Raw genomic sequence first — 16,775 nt, forward strand, 5'->3', positions numbered from 1 at the left:
TAACCAACCAGTGGCCAAGTGGCCAGAGCACTCATCTGAGATGTGGGTGTCAGAGATTTCGGTCCTGGACCAGGAAGAAGTAGAAGCTGAACATAGTTATTCCTCATTCTAGAAAAGCCTCTGTTTTTGAGGAAATAGGAAAAAAAGTTTGAAATCTTGAAAATATCCATTGAACAGGAAAATTCCCACCCAGCTCTACAGCTTCTTCAGGCATCAGTGTTCATTCCCCAGTTTAAGCTGTGTCCATACTAGAGAGGTTTATAGATGTTAGGGGCTGGAAGGGACCTCTTGAGATCATCTCGTCCAGCCCCCTTGTGCTTGGGCAGGAAAGACTGCTGGGGTGATGACTCCAGGAAGGTGAGTGTCCAGACGTTTTTTGAAGATATCCAGAGTAGGTGATTGTACCACTTCTGGGAGGAGTCTATTCCAGACCCTGGACACTCAGGTTATAAAGAAGTTTTTCCTTATGTCTAATCTAAAGCAGTCTTCTGGCAATTTATGACCATTAGTCCTAGTCTTCCCTCGGGGAGCCCTGGCAAACAGATGTTCTCCTAGTCCCTGATGTGCGCCCTTCACCAAGTCCCCTTTGAGTTTTTTCTTCTCTAGACTGAACAGACCCACGTCTCTCAATCTCTCATTGTATGGCCTGCTCTCCATACCTTTAACCATATGCGTAGCCCTTCTTTGGGCTCTCTCAAGCTCCTCCACATCCTTCCTGAAGTGTTGTTCCCAGAATTGGATGCAATACTCCAGCTGCATCTTCGCCATGGCCAAGTAAAGCAGGAGGATAACATCTTTAGTCTTGTTTGAGGTGCATCGGTAGATGCATGCCAGTGTTTTGTTTGCTTTGCTGACTACAGCATCACATTGGTGGCTCATGTTCATTGTTATACAGGCTTTGCTTATACATTAATCTGAAATCAATCCAATTAAATGGGTGCAAGTCTGTCCTGGTTCCTGTTTACAATTTTAGCTTAATTTAGGAAGTCACTGGTGTGGGTGAACGTGACTTAACCAAGGATCAACTTATTTTAAGATTTCAGAAAAATGCTCAAATGAGTGCTTCTTTCCTAGACTGGGGTTTTCCTTAGTTTTCATTTGGTTGAGTTAAAATAAATTAAACTGCTGCACTTCCCTAGCCTGCCTTCTTGCAGACATGGAAAAAAACCAAAAACCACGTTAAATTCAGCACGTTTCTGAGCTGAACCCAACAGATGCCCAAAAGAATCAGCACATTACTTTGACCCAGCTCTGCAGCACCTGTATAGATCAGGTGCTTCAATGGAGTTATTTTGGTGTTTTTATCTAATAACTGATTGAATCAAAAAGCCCCTCTGAAGCATCTGATCTATACAGATGCTGCAGAGCCGGGTCTAAGTAAAGCGCTGCTTTTTCTGGTAAAGTGTTTTTTTTACTATTTTCAAGCAGCCTACACTCACTTATCCCCATTAACTGATGTGCTATTTATATAACTTCCCAAATTACCTTTAGGTCATTGAGTTAGAATAATTCTAAGGCTAAAATATCTCCTCCATTTGTTGTTGTAAAATGGAAAAGAAACTAATCCCTGTCTGGTCTATTGGGCCTGCCCTATGTAGTCTAAAGCTGCTGACAGCCATGTTCAGGCTTACCTATGTCAGCCAGGGAAACTGCTAACACTTTGCTAGCAAAACCCTTTTAAATTCAGCTCTGGCAAGCATGCTTTTCCACCACGCTTGCAGTGTAGTGCCTGTGTCTTAACAATTGGAGTGCAGAGAGAGATCAGACTCAGAGCTACATGTCAATCAAACATTTTTGCTTCATTTTGAAATGACATTAAAACAATCACAACTAATCGCTTCCGTTGGATGACCTTGTGTCAGAAATTATATCCAGGCATAATTATTGCAGAAGTGCATTGTCGTACTATTTCAGTTCTTTTAATTGCCTTCTGATTAGCTCTCCATGTGTGAGAGAATTTCCATATATCATTTGGTCAACACCCTTTCAGAATAAATGTCACCGCAAGATTATCTAATCATGCCCATCTGGCCTAGAGGTCTGCTACTTTATGCAATTAATCTTAATCATACTAATTGAAAAAGTTCATTAATATGTTTAAAATGTGCATGTTCAAATGTAATCTGAGCAATTTGCTGTAGTTTGTAGAAGGGTGTAATTTGCAATGGAACCACAGTTCAGTGGGAACCAAATTTATAACCCATTTAGTGTATACCATTTGGTATACTGTTGCTTTCACACTTGCAATGCCTTGTATAGAATTATTGTATGGAATTATGTATTTGTCTGTTTTAGGATTTGCTTTAGCACCTATCACTGCTCTGGGTTGAAATAGCTTCTAAGAACTTCTCTTCAGTTGTCTGCTTTAAACATTTTATGTATGACAAAACCATTCATCTACATTTCTGTCTAAAGGTGATTTTAAATTCTGGAGATGCTGTGTGTGGAGCTGCTACTTATTTTTACCAGAACTAGATTTTAGAACATTCTGTAGTCCACTAGGAAAAGCATTTAAACAATCCTGAGCCATTAATGTGACATATGAGCCAGAAAAAGTCTTTAAAAATTGATTGTAAGCCATTATTATAGCCAGAGAATGAAAACAGGCAGCAAATTGTCCTAATGTCAGTAAAGAACCCTTTGTTAAAAAATAGCTAGAATTGTATTATTAATCAGGATACGGAGTTAAGAGACAGACCCTAATATACCCTCTTCACAGGGTTATTGAGAGAGAACCAAATTAATTTCCACATTGTTTATATTGTGCTAGCACACAACCCCTGAAGCAGTGGAGGTGGTGGTTGTGCATGGTGAGAGGGAGAATTAAGGGGTTGGAAGAAGTGTGCAAGAGAAAAAGAAGACATTTTTGCCTAACTCTTGGTAAATAGGCAGAGAAATTTAAAATGGCCATATAACAACTGAAGGATTATATTGGGAAAAATTCAGAAAAGAGGCACTTACACAATAAATAGACCTGGCTTTTTCCCCATTTTATGGATGTAATGTTGAATTTCATAGAATCCCTGTGGTACTTTTGCTTTAATTATTAGGGAAAGTTATGTTTGGCAAGATGTGCTTGAGGATTATTGGCATGTCTTTGTACGTCTAAACTTGTTCACCCTTATAATTTCTCATCTTGTGTTTTCTGGCTGCGTATCTGAGGGCTACTAGGTTTACCGTCAAGTTCATGTTTAGCATTCTGGGTAGTAAGCTCATTAAGCTAAGTCCATAGTAATCTAAGTGCCTTTTGTGGAAGCTCTCCAATTTCATGCAGTTTATTCCTCTAGAGTCTTCATTCAAGAAACTTTCAATTTATTTTTTTCCCTCCTGTAAAGACATTTGTACAAAAGCCTTGTGCAAAAAAAGGCTTTAAAGGCCTCCTAGCATACAAAGAGAGATGTTACTGTATTAAGGTTTTGATTCTTAAGTGTGGTGATTTGATGCCCAAAAAATGAGATAGGTTTAATTTAAAAAGTGACAAACCAGTCTTTTGTTTTGGAGGCCTTAAAATCTCAGGAGTGAGTGACAGTGTTAAATGGGAAGGCTTAGTGATTGTTTTTTTTTTCTTTTTTGTTTTAAAGAGTTTATTTACCCACTGGAGTAAACGGAAGTCAAATTTAATTACTTACTCAAGAGACTATTTTATAAAATTGAGAACTAGTAACTGAATATTCAGATTAAAGTGTAGTTACACTCTAGTGAAAATCTGTTTGATATATTTGGTGTTCAGTGCGAAACTTCTACAAATAAGACAGATGAGTAGCTGGCAATCTTTAACAAGCCACGGGCCAGAACAACCTGGGTCCAGCCTGATACAAATCAGGTAGCTTCAGCACTGCTTCATGGGTAGGAGCTTTCCCTGAATCTACAGCAGAGCCAGACAACTGGGAGCTCTGTCTATGCTGCTGCGGTTCCTCCCAGCCTCCCAACTCTCCAGCTGCAGCACAGGTGCACCTTCCTTCCGGTGTGGAGCTGCACTAAGGCTGGGCAGCTGCAAACAGTGTCTGCACTGCTGGCTTCTCAGCAGTGTCTGGCCCCAGTGCATGCATGGGTGTGGGCACAGGCAAAGCCCTTTAGCTCCCAGGGCTGGGTCCAGTGGCTTTGCAGGTTAGATCTAGCCTGAAGGCTGTATATTGCTGACTCCTGGAATAGATGTATCCAACAGGCAGTTTAAAAATAACTCTAGCTGTCATCAAATGTAGATTATACATATAAATAAGGATATTTTATAAAAGACTGAAGAATACTATAAAAGGAGTGACAAAATGTAAAAACTGGAGGTTGGCCCATGCTGAAATGTGCAAACCCTATTCCAAGTGTTTTGAAAACTTTGAGTTGGATTGGATTTCAGAATCAAACAGCATGATATAGGCCTACAATTGCAAGGAATATATCATGTGCTATTCTGCACAGAGATTAAGTATCCAGCAGTAACATACATTTCCAGAAATAACATACATTCAGTAACACACATTTCTTTCTCAGCCCTGGCATTTCTAAAACATAATAATTACAAAATCAACATATACTTCTCTTATATTACAGTAGAATTATTCATATGCATGTCTTTGTCTAATAAGAATGTGACACATGATTGGCTTTTTACAACTAAATGGTAAGCAATCTTGGAGAATTATGTTGGTCAAATTCATCCTCCACACAAGTCTGTTAAAGTTAATGCGATTACAGCAGGGAGGAATTTGATTCCATGTGCATGTCTTCACAGTGCTGTACAGCTCTAATTCTCTGCCTTTTTGCCACAAATCCTTCCTTTACTCCTTGAAACCTACCTATTCTCACAGTCTGTCAGTTAACACTCTATAATACAAAAATGCACAGCTATGAAAAGAACAAACATTGGGTTGCTTGTCATGCTAGCAGCCCCATTAGTTTACTGTAGTCACTTCCTATACTCTTTCTTAACCTTTGTTTGCTATTATTTCCCCAGCACACTCCTCTCAGAACAGAAACTCTCTCTTTAACTCCAGTGTAAAGTATCATGCATGCCAGTGGTGCTAAGTACTAATGTTAAATAATCACCATCAACACCAGCTGTTTGCCTGTATTTCTTTTGACGCTATAGTAGGACAAGTTATCATGTTTTACTTTTTGGCCTTTTATGTTGCTGATGCGTGTCATCGGATCATAGGAAAGTAGGTCTGGAAGGAACCTCATGAGGTCATCCAGTCCAGGCTGTTACCCACCTTACAGGTAATCTTGTAGGTAGGCTACTGATAAAAGAGGCAGAAACAGGTCTACAGACCAATCTTTTATTTGCTTGCACTTTAAAACATGAAAACAAACATTTATCCCCAAATCTATCTGGCTACCTGTAACAGTACAACATAGATTCTCACCTATAATGGCTGGGGGGGGACTCAAGAGGTGGGAGGAGGGTGGCATGCAGATTGCAAGGAAGTCTTCTTGAATTTGCTGAATTTTCCAAATTTCCCTCCACCTATGCCCAATATTTATAGATGGCTGGTTCTAATATTCTGATAAATTATCTCTGATTGGTTTTGTTTAAATTTCTTAATTTTACTGAAACTTTTGGAACTGGACTAAACCAGATCTCTTATGGATTTGGAAGGTGTCAATTAAGCGGGATTTATATCCTTGTGTGGCAGGCTTACTGATAGCTGCCCAGCATGTCCCAGGCGCGGAGAATCTTCATTGTGATTGGTGGAGCCCTTCCACCAATCAGGCGATTGCTGGGGAGGGGCTTGCTCCGCCCCTACCCAGGGCAAGGCAGAGAACCTGGATCTGTTTGAAGCCTGCACCCTGCTTCAACCTGTTTGGTCCATTTGCAATCTGGGGGCAGAGCCCTCAGAGGGTATTAAAGAGCAGCATGCCTGGAACATGGGCGGCTGTGACAAGGGACAGAGAAGAGGACGGGCAAAAAGAAGAACTGATAAGAGCTGGCCAGTGGGGCGGAGCTGTTGCCCCAAAGACCTTTTTGCTGGACGGGAGCAACAAGCAGCCACATCCCCAGCCCGCTGCTGAGGAACTCGGGATCAGTGCAAGCAGCGCTGGATGGAGGATCCAGGAGGAAGCAGGACCTTGGGAGCTGCTTGAGGCGGCTCAGGTCTGAAACCCCTGGCGTGTGGCCAGGAATGTGGTGCACAGGCCAGTGCATGGAGCAGGACCCTGAGAGCCACTCCAGGTGGCTCGGGCCTGCAACCCCTGGCACAGGGCCAGGCAGTTGGTACTGATAGCATGGCACAGAGTAGGCTTGGAGGGATCAGAACCTTGGGAACCACTTGTGGCGGCTCGGGTCTGGGCTTCCCAGGCACAGAGCCAGCAGCCCGGTGCAGACAACGCTGCACAGAGGGTCCGGGAGTGGACCGAGTCCCAGTGTTGCATGTGGTGGCCCAGACGTCCAACCCTGAGCAGAAGGCAAAGCCCCTGGGAGCACATGACAGTGCTCAGGGCTCCAAGTGTGCAAGTGTCCCAGAATGAGTTAAAGGCTCTGGAGGCTCCTGCAAGCAAGAATCAATGTGCCTGAGGGGCCAAGGACCACTCACTCTGGCCCCCGGAGTCATGAGTTGCTGGGGAAAAGGATTCCCACAGGGGAGGAGAAATTCCTCCTGGTTAGTAAAGGGCTCCTGGAGGGGAGGGCCCTTTTGAGTTTATAGGCCTCATTGGGGTTTGTGGAAGGCCCAAGGGGCATTAGGGTTTTCCCCTCCTACTAGTCACTGAAGCGCAGCCAAGGCCTTAAGAACAGCTTGGGCTTTGGGGACTTTTAAAGAGTCAAGTTTATTTTTGATGTTTATGCACCTTATATTTTGTAAGAGAGTGCCTTATATTTTGTGATGTTGCGCCTTTATATTTTGTAAGTTTATTGTTTATTAGAGCTTAGTGTGTATGATCTATGTTGGGGCCCTGCTGGGACCCTTCCCTATTACTTACCTGTGTTCACCTGCAACTTATTTGAAGTCCCTGTGGTAATAAACTATCATATATATATGTATATAGAGAATAAGGTTTATAGTCGCATATTTTGTGTAAATATCTATGTGTATATTTATATTTATCTTTTGACGGTTCCCGGCAAATATTAATAAATTGGTATATAGTTAAGCATTCCTTGTCCTGGCCTGACTCTATAGGGAATAGAGGAAACTAGTTTGCATTTGCAGATCCCTCTCACAGCAGTACTGCCTAGCTACACATCCCTTCTGTTCGTAGAGGGGAGCATATATTGGATGCGCCCAGGTTACACTTGGAAATGAAAAAGGGAGGGTTTCTTATCTCTTTTCCTTCCACATTGTACAGTGCTGTTTAACACTGGCCTGTTTCTTCTTTACCTTAGTTTACAGTCTTCTCTAACAAGGCTTTTTTTTGTTTTTACAAATTGTCTAAGCATCTCTAACAAAAATATATCTGTCATAGCAAAATAACATCTAATACATTTGGTTACATCAATCACTACTACTATTTTAAAATAAGGCTATAATATAGTGTATTTGGATTATTTAATGTATGGTCTTCCCTTTTCTCCTTTTGGGCCTTGTGTTTTTTTTAATTGTGTTTGTTTGATGGCTTCTTTTGCTTTGCTGATCAAGCTAGTTGTCACATCTGCAAAGGTTCACACTGTGGTCACTTAGAAATAGACTTTGTGGCCTTATGCATAGCTACAATTTTGCAGCTTGGCCTACGCCCCTTAAAAATGGCGAAAGCTGACAACAAGGCCCCATTCACAGCAGGACCATCCCTGAGTGAACTGTCCCAGTCAAGTGTCTGTCTAACCAGGGATGGAGATTCTACAACCTCTCTAGGTAGCCTGTTGCAATGTTTAACCACCCTCAGAGTGAAAAAGCTTTTCCTAATTTCCAACCTAAATTTCCTCTGTTGCAGCTTGAGGTCATTGCTCCTAGCCCTGTCCCCTATAGCCACAGAAAAAAAACCATCTCCATCCTCTCTATAATCACCTTTCAGGTATTTGAGAACTGTTATCAAATCCCATCTCAGTCTTTTCTCCAATGCTGAATAGAGTAGAACAATAACTTTCCTGGATTTGCAAGTGACATTCCTATTCATGTAGCCTAGTATGATGTTGGCTTTTTCTTTTCTTTCTTTTTTTTATATTCAGTAAGAGCACATTGTTGTATCATACACAGCTTGTAGTCTACTGTAATTCTCTGCAGTATTGCAACCTAGCCAGTCATTTGTAGGTCTGCATTTGTATATGCAATTATTCCATACCAAGTGTAGGACTTGAGACTTATTCTTGCTGAATCTCATCTGATTGATTATGGTCCATTTCCCCAGTCTGTGCAGGTCATTCTGGATCATAGCTCTGCCCTCCAGAGTATCTGCAACTGCACCCAACTTATTATTATCCACAAATGTGCTAAGCATGTACTCAGTCCCATTGTCCAAATCATTAATAAAGATGTTGAACAATACTGGACCTGGGGCAGACTTGTGGGGAGCTCCACTGGATACTTCCTCCCAACTAGACATTGAACCATTGATGATTACCCATTGAGCATGATGAACCAACCAGTTATGTATTCACCTTACAGTACTTTCATCTAATCTATATTTCCATAGCTTATTAATGAGAATGGTGTGGAAAACAGTGCCAAAAGCCTTGCTAAAGTCAAGGTTCTCCTCTCTGTACTTTCCACTAGATTCCTTGAGCCCCTGCTCCACTATCTTTCCAGGTATTCAGATCAGACTAGTCTGTAGTTCCCCAGATCCTCCTTTTTCTCTTTCTTAAAGATAGGCACTACATTCACCCTTTTCCAGTTATCTGGAACTTCACTCAACCTCCACAAGTTCTCATAGAGGATAACCAATGGCTATCTATTCCATCCGGATGGTGAATGAGATTATCCTAATTGGCAAGTCTATAAAGGCCTTTGGTGTTCTTCTGGATGGGAGGTGCTATATAAATGTTCATGCTTTTGTTAGATATGCTGTCCTTGGAATGTGTGTAAGCGCTGAGGGTGTGCTGTGTTTTGGATGATTGTCATTACAGAGGTAATTCCTATTTTGATAAATATATACAAATGAATCATATATGTATTAGTCTTATTACAATTATAATTTATAATTTGGACTCAGGGTTTTGTAGTCTTTCTCACACAGACAGTCCCTCTGATCTCAGTAGGACTGTTTTGAAGGCAAGGATGCCCACGATGGAGGTTAAATGAATTTTAACTTAATTGTGGAGAATAATTTGAAAAAATATTTTGTGAAGGCAGTCAAGTCAAGAAGTTATTCATGACTTATTAAAACCTTTCTTAAATATTGATGGAGGAAAAACAGCTAAGAAAACATTATTTTCTGTGTGCTAGTTATTGAAAATGGAAGTTATCCACTCTCACTTTGAGAAAAAGTCAAACTAGGACAGTCATTTAGTATAAGAGGTCATTGCCAAGAAGTCCTGTAGGTGATAAAAAGCTACAAATTCTCACATGCAGACCTTTGTGCTCTAGCTGCATATGAGGCTGTGCATGTATCCAGATATTTTTAAGAAAAACAAGACCAAAACCAATAACCAGTACATCCCTGCAAGTTAATTCAATGTATGTTCACTCAAAACAGCAAAACAGGGGCTCAGACATGCCACCACTGAAGTCACTGGAAATCTGGATATCAGTGGGAACCAGATTTGAATTTAGCTGTTGCGTGTGTTTTACATAATAATTGTTCACTATAAAATAGTATCTGTTTTATACACAGTGGAGTATTCTGTATGCAGAGCACTGAAAAGTCTCTTGTACAGAAATAGGTTTCTTAGAGGGGTTTCAGCTCTATCCTTGTAGTAGGGTACTGTTGAATATTACTATTCTAAATTCTCTACTCCAGTGGTGGCAAACTCATTTTGCCTCACTGTGCCAGTCTACAAACCAGACCAGGGTCATATGCTGGAATGAGCATGCAGGGCTGATCCGGCTGTGCACCACATGTAGCACCCACTCCACACTGGCCCCCTGGGCCATGTGCAACATGTGTGGCTGGTCCAGCCCCATATGTTGCGTGCAGCACATGCTGGCCCTACTCTGGCCCTAGGCTGTCCATGAGTGCCAGAGCCAGCATATGGGGCTCCCTGTGCCAGCCCCCATGCCACATGCAACATGAGCCCTGGAGCAGGGCTAGGTCCAAACCATCCGAGATGATGCTCAGGGGCAATCAGCATGGATTTATTAGGGGGAGATCATGTCAGACCAACCTGATTGCCTTTTATGATCAGGTCACAAAGGCCATGGATGCAGGTGTCGCGGTGGATGTAGTCTTTCTGGACTTCAGCAAGGCCTTTGACACCGTCTCTCACCCCATCCTAATTAATAAACTAGGCGACTGTGGCATAGATGCCTACACGGTCAGATGGATTGCAGATTGGCTGAAGGGTCGCACTCAGAGGGTGGTGGTGGATGGATCATATTCGACTTGGGGGGAGGTGGGTAGTGGAGTCCCTCAGGGCTCGGTCCTGGGCCCTGCGCTGTTCAATTTCTTCATCAGCGATCTTGATGTTGGGGTGGAGAGCAACCTGTTTAAATTCGCTGATGACACCAAAATTTGGGGGGAGGTGAGCACGCTAGCAGGGAGAGAGAGATTGCAGAAGGATCTGGATAGGTTACAGGGGTGGGCAAACAGGAACAGGATGTGTTTCAATACGGACAAGTGCAGGGTGCTGCACTTGGGTAGTAGGAACCAGCAGCACACTTATAAGATGGGGAGCTCCCTACTTGAGAGCACGGAGGCGGAAAGGGATCTTGGTGTCATTATTGACTCCAAGATGAACATGGGCCGACAATGCGAGGTCATGGTTGGCAGGGCTAACCGGACCTTGTCGTGCATCCACAGGTGCATCTCGAGTAGAGCCAGGGAGGTGATCCTCCCCCTCTATGCGACGCTGGTCAGGCCGCAGCTGGAGTATTGTGTCCAGTTCTGTGCGCCCCATTTCAGGAGGGATGTGGACAACATGGAGAGGGTCCAGAGGAGGGCCACCCGCATGATCCGGGGACAACAGGGCAGACCCTACAGTGAGAGACTGCGGGACTTGAACCTATTCAGCCTCCACAAGAGAAGGCTGAGGGGGGACCTGGTGACCGTCTATAAACTCACTAGGGGGAACCAGAAGGGTTTGGGGGAGACGCTGTTTCCCCTAGCCCCTGCTGGCATAACAAGGAATAATGGGCACAAGTTGATGGAGAGGAGGTACAGATTGGACATCCGAAAAAACTACTTCACAGTCAGGGCGGCTAGGAGCTGGAACCAACTTCCAAGGGAGGTGGTGCTGGCCCCTACCCTGGGGATCTTTAAGAAGAGGCTGGATACTTACCTGGCTGGACTCATTTGAGTCCCGTTTTTGTTTTTAGGGTGAGTGGTTTTGTTTGTTTGTTTGTTTGTTTGGTTTTTTTTGGGTTGTTCTCCCGCCCTGGCGGGGGGTCGGGCTAGAAGATCTATTAGGTCCCTTCTGACCCTGAAACTATGAAACTATGAATAAGCCCTGGAGCTGGCACTCAGGGCCAGTCCAGTATGGGCACCGCATGAAGTACATGTCTCAGGCCAATCTCCTGCACTGTGTGCAGCACTTGCAGTGTACTAGACCAGCTCTGCATGCTGCATGTTGTGCACAGGGTTGGTCCATGACCTGTGGGTTGGATCACAGGGTTCCATGGGCTGGATATGGTCCCCAGGCTATATGTTTGATACTTCTGCCCTAGTTTTTCCTGGTATTTAGTTGCTTTATAATAGATCTGACAAATATTTTTATACTTCTCTCTCTCTCTCTCACCTAACATTACCCAAATCTCATTTTACAAATTGAATCTTATTTCACTTGGTTTGATTTAGGTTGCTCTTACACACACAGCACTACAGTGGTTAGGATTTACAAAGATGTTTTAAAAGTTTTCTTTTTTTTTTTCCTTTTAGCTGCTGGAAAAAAACAACCATATGTTGGAGGAGTCGGACTCAGCAGCTACTAAAAGTCCTTTGCACTTAGCTGTAAGTCTGTTAATTGTTTGGTTGCTATCTTATGTACATAATGATTTAATATAAATCTTTGAAGTGGTCTTTATCTGAATTGTGGACCTGTGTTTAAAAGGTGGAAAGGTGCATAGATTCTCAAAAATGGCTCTTGGGTGGGACTTTTAAAGAACTTAAGGGATATAGGGACCCAACTCCCAATTAATTCCCTTTTGGAAATCCCAACTCTTAATTCCTTACAAAGGCACCAAAATAACTAGCCATATTTTTAAAAGTTCTGATGTTCTGAAGTAAAAGTTCTGGAATCCCTATTGTAGACAATAGGATGTGCTGAGTGCTTAGCAATTTTGAAAATCTAGCCACTCATGTTGCTTTAGTAAGGATTTAAGAGCTTAATTTTAGATCCATATTTCTGAAAATCTTAGCTATTGTTTTTTGCAGCCACCTATGATTATAATACCCTGTGTTGTCATACTAATTGTATTTTAATATATAAAGGTCACTATCATCCTCACTTTTATCTTAAGTTATTGGAATTACAATAATATTTAACAAATGTAAGTGAGAAATCAGGCCAGTAAGTAGATATGCCTTAAATATTGAATGTATTTAAATCTCTAAATAAGGCTTGTAGTTTGGTTCCACCTAAAGCCAGGGAATTCTGAGACTAAAGGTTAATCCTCCTTTGGATGCATATGTGTAATTCCTATTAATGGCAATAGGAGTTATTTATCCATAAGGGAATAAATAGCTTGTTTAATCCTTAAACAAACTTAAACAAAATAATAAAAAGAAACAAAATAACAAAGTTGTTTTTTCAAGCCATGTTGTTTATCTTGCAAAATTAAGACTTAACTTTGAAGTTCAGTGAGTATTAAGCTTTCTCACTTTTGCATTGCTTCTGTATGGTCTTTTTAAAAAATTACCAGGAGTTAAACTCTGCAGAAATTGTTGCAAAAATTCCTAGCATGTAACATGTGAGCCTGTTGGTAAACAGAACAGTATTTGGTTGAACAATGGAAGCTATTTTCCATGGATATTCATTGAAGTGTGTGCGTATTCATGTGTGTGTATGCGCGCGTGTGTGCACGCCTGCTGTAATTATTCTACCAAATGAGTTTATTGGCAGGGATGTTCTAGGAAACATCAAATATAAACAAACAGTAATGTTTATAATCATAAATATTTATACTAGATACCTATTCTGCAAATTGTTATTATTCCAACAGATACTAGAAAAATAACGTGAAATTGGTATCACATAAAAACAGCACAGAACCTGAAATTAGAATTAATTGCTCTTCCGCAGTAAATTATAGCCCAAGATTTATCAGAACAAACTATTTATGATTCACTTTGAAGAATGGATACATTAAAGAAAATCGTAATCTGAATGTAAGACAGTTCATGAAGGAGGAGTGAAATGTGTCCAACTGTTACAAATTATTTGATATTTTCCTTGTAATACATGTACAAAGGTTTGCTTGTTATGAACCTTTAATTTAAAGTTAACCTAAATTTTCTTGCCGCTGAATAATCAACCTGATAACAACCCAGAAGCAACCTTGAATCTGTACAATGTGTGGGGTTAGATGCGGACCTGAGTACATGTACACATTTGAATCTTAGAATTGCATCTTGTCTATGAAGTAGCCGTTTTACCTGAAAGCTGCTGCTGAGTCTTAAAACAGATTTGATTGAAAATAAAGTCCTGATCTTGCAAAGAGGTGTACATAAGCTTAAATTTACACACAGTGGGTACATCTACACATGCAATTTATGTGATGCAATACACTCCAGAGCACTTTGAGCCAGAGTACATTGCTCTTGTGCCCAGGACAGCAACACTTTGAGCTGGGGCAGAGCAGCCCCAGGCTGGCAGGGTGTATCAGGGGTCAGCCCTGGCTCTGGGTGGTGCCTTTGGGTGGTGCTGGGGCTGGCTGGGGGTACAAAGGTGAAGAACCTGCAGAACTGTGTGGCTCGCTGGCAGACAGCCCCCACACTTTAGCACCCTTGTGCCCTAGCCAGCCCCTGTCACCTGCCACACATGAGTTTCAGTAGTTTCTTACTCCACAGTAAGATAGTACTCTCTGACAGTACTATTTTAAGGCAGAGTTAATGGGTTACTGCACCATAATACTGGCACATGTGTAGATGGTGATGCTTTACTGCAAAGCTAATCAGTCTACTCTGCAGTAAAGCACATATGTAGATGCACCCAGTGAGTAGTCATATAACTCTTGGTAGGGTCAGAAGTGCAAAGGAAGAAATGTTTAGTTTCTAATTATTCACTTATTTAAGGGACTGGCTTTTTCTGAGCTAATACTCTCAGTAATAGCTCCTATAGAAATGCACATTTATCAGGGGAAATTTTGGGAAAAGTCACAGATTTTATCAACATTTATGACTCGCTTTTCCCTCCTTCCCCAAATTCCTTTCCATGCTCTCCCATTGCATATGTAGAATATAACTTGGGCACTTCCTAATTTTTGTTTTATCTTACCCCACTGCAAGCTTAAGGTTCCCTTCAAGGTGTTTGTCATCCCCCCCCTCCCGTATTTAAAAAATGGCCATTGAAGAACTTTGACAAAAGAAGGGCTCATTCTTAGACTTACAAAAATGCCTAGGACAAATCACTATAGGGAGTCTAGCCATAAAGTTTCTAAATTTTTGGCAAGCCATTATTTATTACAATCCATGTGCATATCTTCTTAATCCAGCCTCCAGACTGTACTGGTTTGAGATCTGGGATGGGTTTTATTCATATGGCAGATGTAATATTCATAATTTTATAAACCTTCAGGACTAAAAATAAAAGAAATAGTGTAGTGAAGAAGGGAAGTTTAGCAGTCAGGAGAGCTTCTCCAATGGGGCTTTCTCTGGCATAGAGCACTCTTAAGGCCCCCCTCTGCACATGCAGGTAAAGGCGTGATGGGATTTAATGCATAACCCACACAATCTCAAATCAGATCCCCTCATGCCTTATTGCCGGTGCAGGGGGAGACCAATTCTGGGTTTTCCATGTACCAGCAAAAAGCAAGTTCCTGTGGCTGGAAGCCCCCTCAGCTGATGGGGCTTCTAGCCCAGAGGCCACACATCCCTGGGGCTGGGAGATGCAGCTGCTGCAGTCTTCCAGCCGTGGAAGCGCCCTCGTAGCTGGTGGCCACCATCAACTGGGAGCTTCCAGGGTGCACATGGGCCCCCCTGGCTAGGAGCTCTGATCAGCTCTTGGAGCTCCCAGCCAGAGGGGCACAGGCTGCGTGTGCAAATTAAAGCTGGATAGAAACCAGCTATAAAGTTATTACACATTTTCCAGAAGTAAGTTTATAGCTGGTTGGACCTTTATAAGGTGCCACAGTTAATTTGCATATGTAGCCATTCTAAATTGATTGCACAATTAACCAGGTAACTGTGTAATACATGTATTGTGTAGAGAGGTCCTAAGTACTAAAAGGCCAGACCCTAGGGGCCAGATACTGTTCCACCTATTAGATGGAAAATTATTGTCTGTAGAAAAGTAAATTCAGTTACATTTTGCTATTTTGAATTTTTCTCTTTGTTAAAGAGCAGTGTAATTACACTTATAATACCAAGGAAGCAGGGCTTGACCAGTGGAAGGATGTGCAAATAAGTTGGGCCTTGCAGAAAAGGCGCTTTAAATATATAAAGCTTATTCCATATGAGGAATACACAGTGATTCAGCGTGGTAAAAGATTAACAAGCACTTGCTTGGGACTGCAGGTTTAACTCATTTATGGCTTTCTCGTTTTTGAGTAATGCAACCGTGCCCAAATTCATGATGTTCAAGCACACTATTCCATCATTTTTCACACTACACTATCTTTTTTGTGTGTAGCTTGCATGTTTCATCACACTGAGACATTATGTGCTTTTGATGGAGGTTTATGACAGAAATTATTAGTTGAGGATCTTTTGGCTGTGTTAAGTAAGTCATGATAGATTATCGTAACAGTCCCTTATGCCCTTAAACTCTGTGGACCATATCCTATTCCACCCGTTACATGTATTACATTTTTTTTCAGGGACTTAAGCAGGGTGGAACAGGGTCACATCTGGGAACCTAATAAGTGGACAAGAATCTGGCCCAATTAATTTTCAGGCATTAGTACAAGGGTGGGCAAAATCCAGCCTGCAGGCTGAATCCGCCCTGCGAGGCCATTCTATCCAGCCCACGGGGCCCCTAAAAAATTTAGAAAATTAATATTTCTCTGCCCTTGATTCCTATAAAAAATGACAGGAACCAAGGGGAGTAGGACCCAGGGGAAGCCCGGCAGGCTCCCATAACAGCAGGGCCCACCCGGCCCCACTCCCCCAATCGGAAGCTCCAGCAGGGGCTTCTGTCCTGAGACCACATGGCTACCCCACACCGGAACCACAGGTAAGGGGGAAAGAGGGCAGGGAAGTGGCCCGGGGAAAAGCTGAGCACGGTGTGGGGGAGGGGAGGAGGGAAGCGGCCCCTCGCCCGCCCCGTGGCCAGCGCTGCAGCCGCTCACAGCCTGCGCGGGGCTGTCCTGAGCAGCCACAGGCAGCCCCACGCGGGCTGCGAGCAGCTGCAGTGCGGGGGGCGGGCAAGGGGCTGCTTTTCCCCCACCCCACGCTCAGCACCATCTTGTAACCCAGCCCCACTACCAGCTTGGCCCCGCATGGCTACGGGCTCGCCTTTTGGGGTTGTGCATGGCGACAGCGGCTGCGGCCCCACCGCTTGCGGGCAGTGTTTCCCACCGCTGCCTGTGGGCTGCCCAGCTCACAGTTTGGGGGGGCGGCAGCAGCCAACACTGCCCGGCGTGGCACGGGGGGGGGGGCGCAGC

General features: G+C 42.9%; 1 protein-coding gene across 16 annotated transcripts in view; it reads left to right on the forward strand.

The window, feature by feature from the left end:
• ANKRD44 (ankyrin repeat domain 44) overlaps positions 1 to 16,775 on the forward strand; it is a 202,109-nt gene that overhangs the window by 153,777 nt on the left and 31,557 nt on the right. For all 16 annotated transcript variants that reach the window (XR_003091773.1, XR_003091776.1, XR_003091774.1 and 13 more), the window contains one exon: positions 11,893 to 11,964. Coding sequence is in view for 12 of the 16 variants with exons in the window: in XM_025191621.1 (XP_025047406.1) it covers positions 11,893 to 11,964 (72 nt within the window). In the remaining 4 variants the exon portion in view is untranslated. The remainder of the gene's footprint in view (positions 1 to 11,892; positions 11,965 to 16,775) is intronic.

This window comes from Alligator sinensis, unplaced genomic scaffold, assembly GCF_000455745.1.
Source record: "Alligator sinensis unplaced genomic scaffold, ASM45574v1 scaffold1229_1, whole genome shotgun sequence".
Classification (NCBI taxonomy): domain Eukaryota; kingdom Metazoa; phylum Chordata; order Crocodylia; family Alligatoridae; genus Alligator; species Alligator sinensis.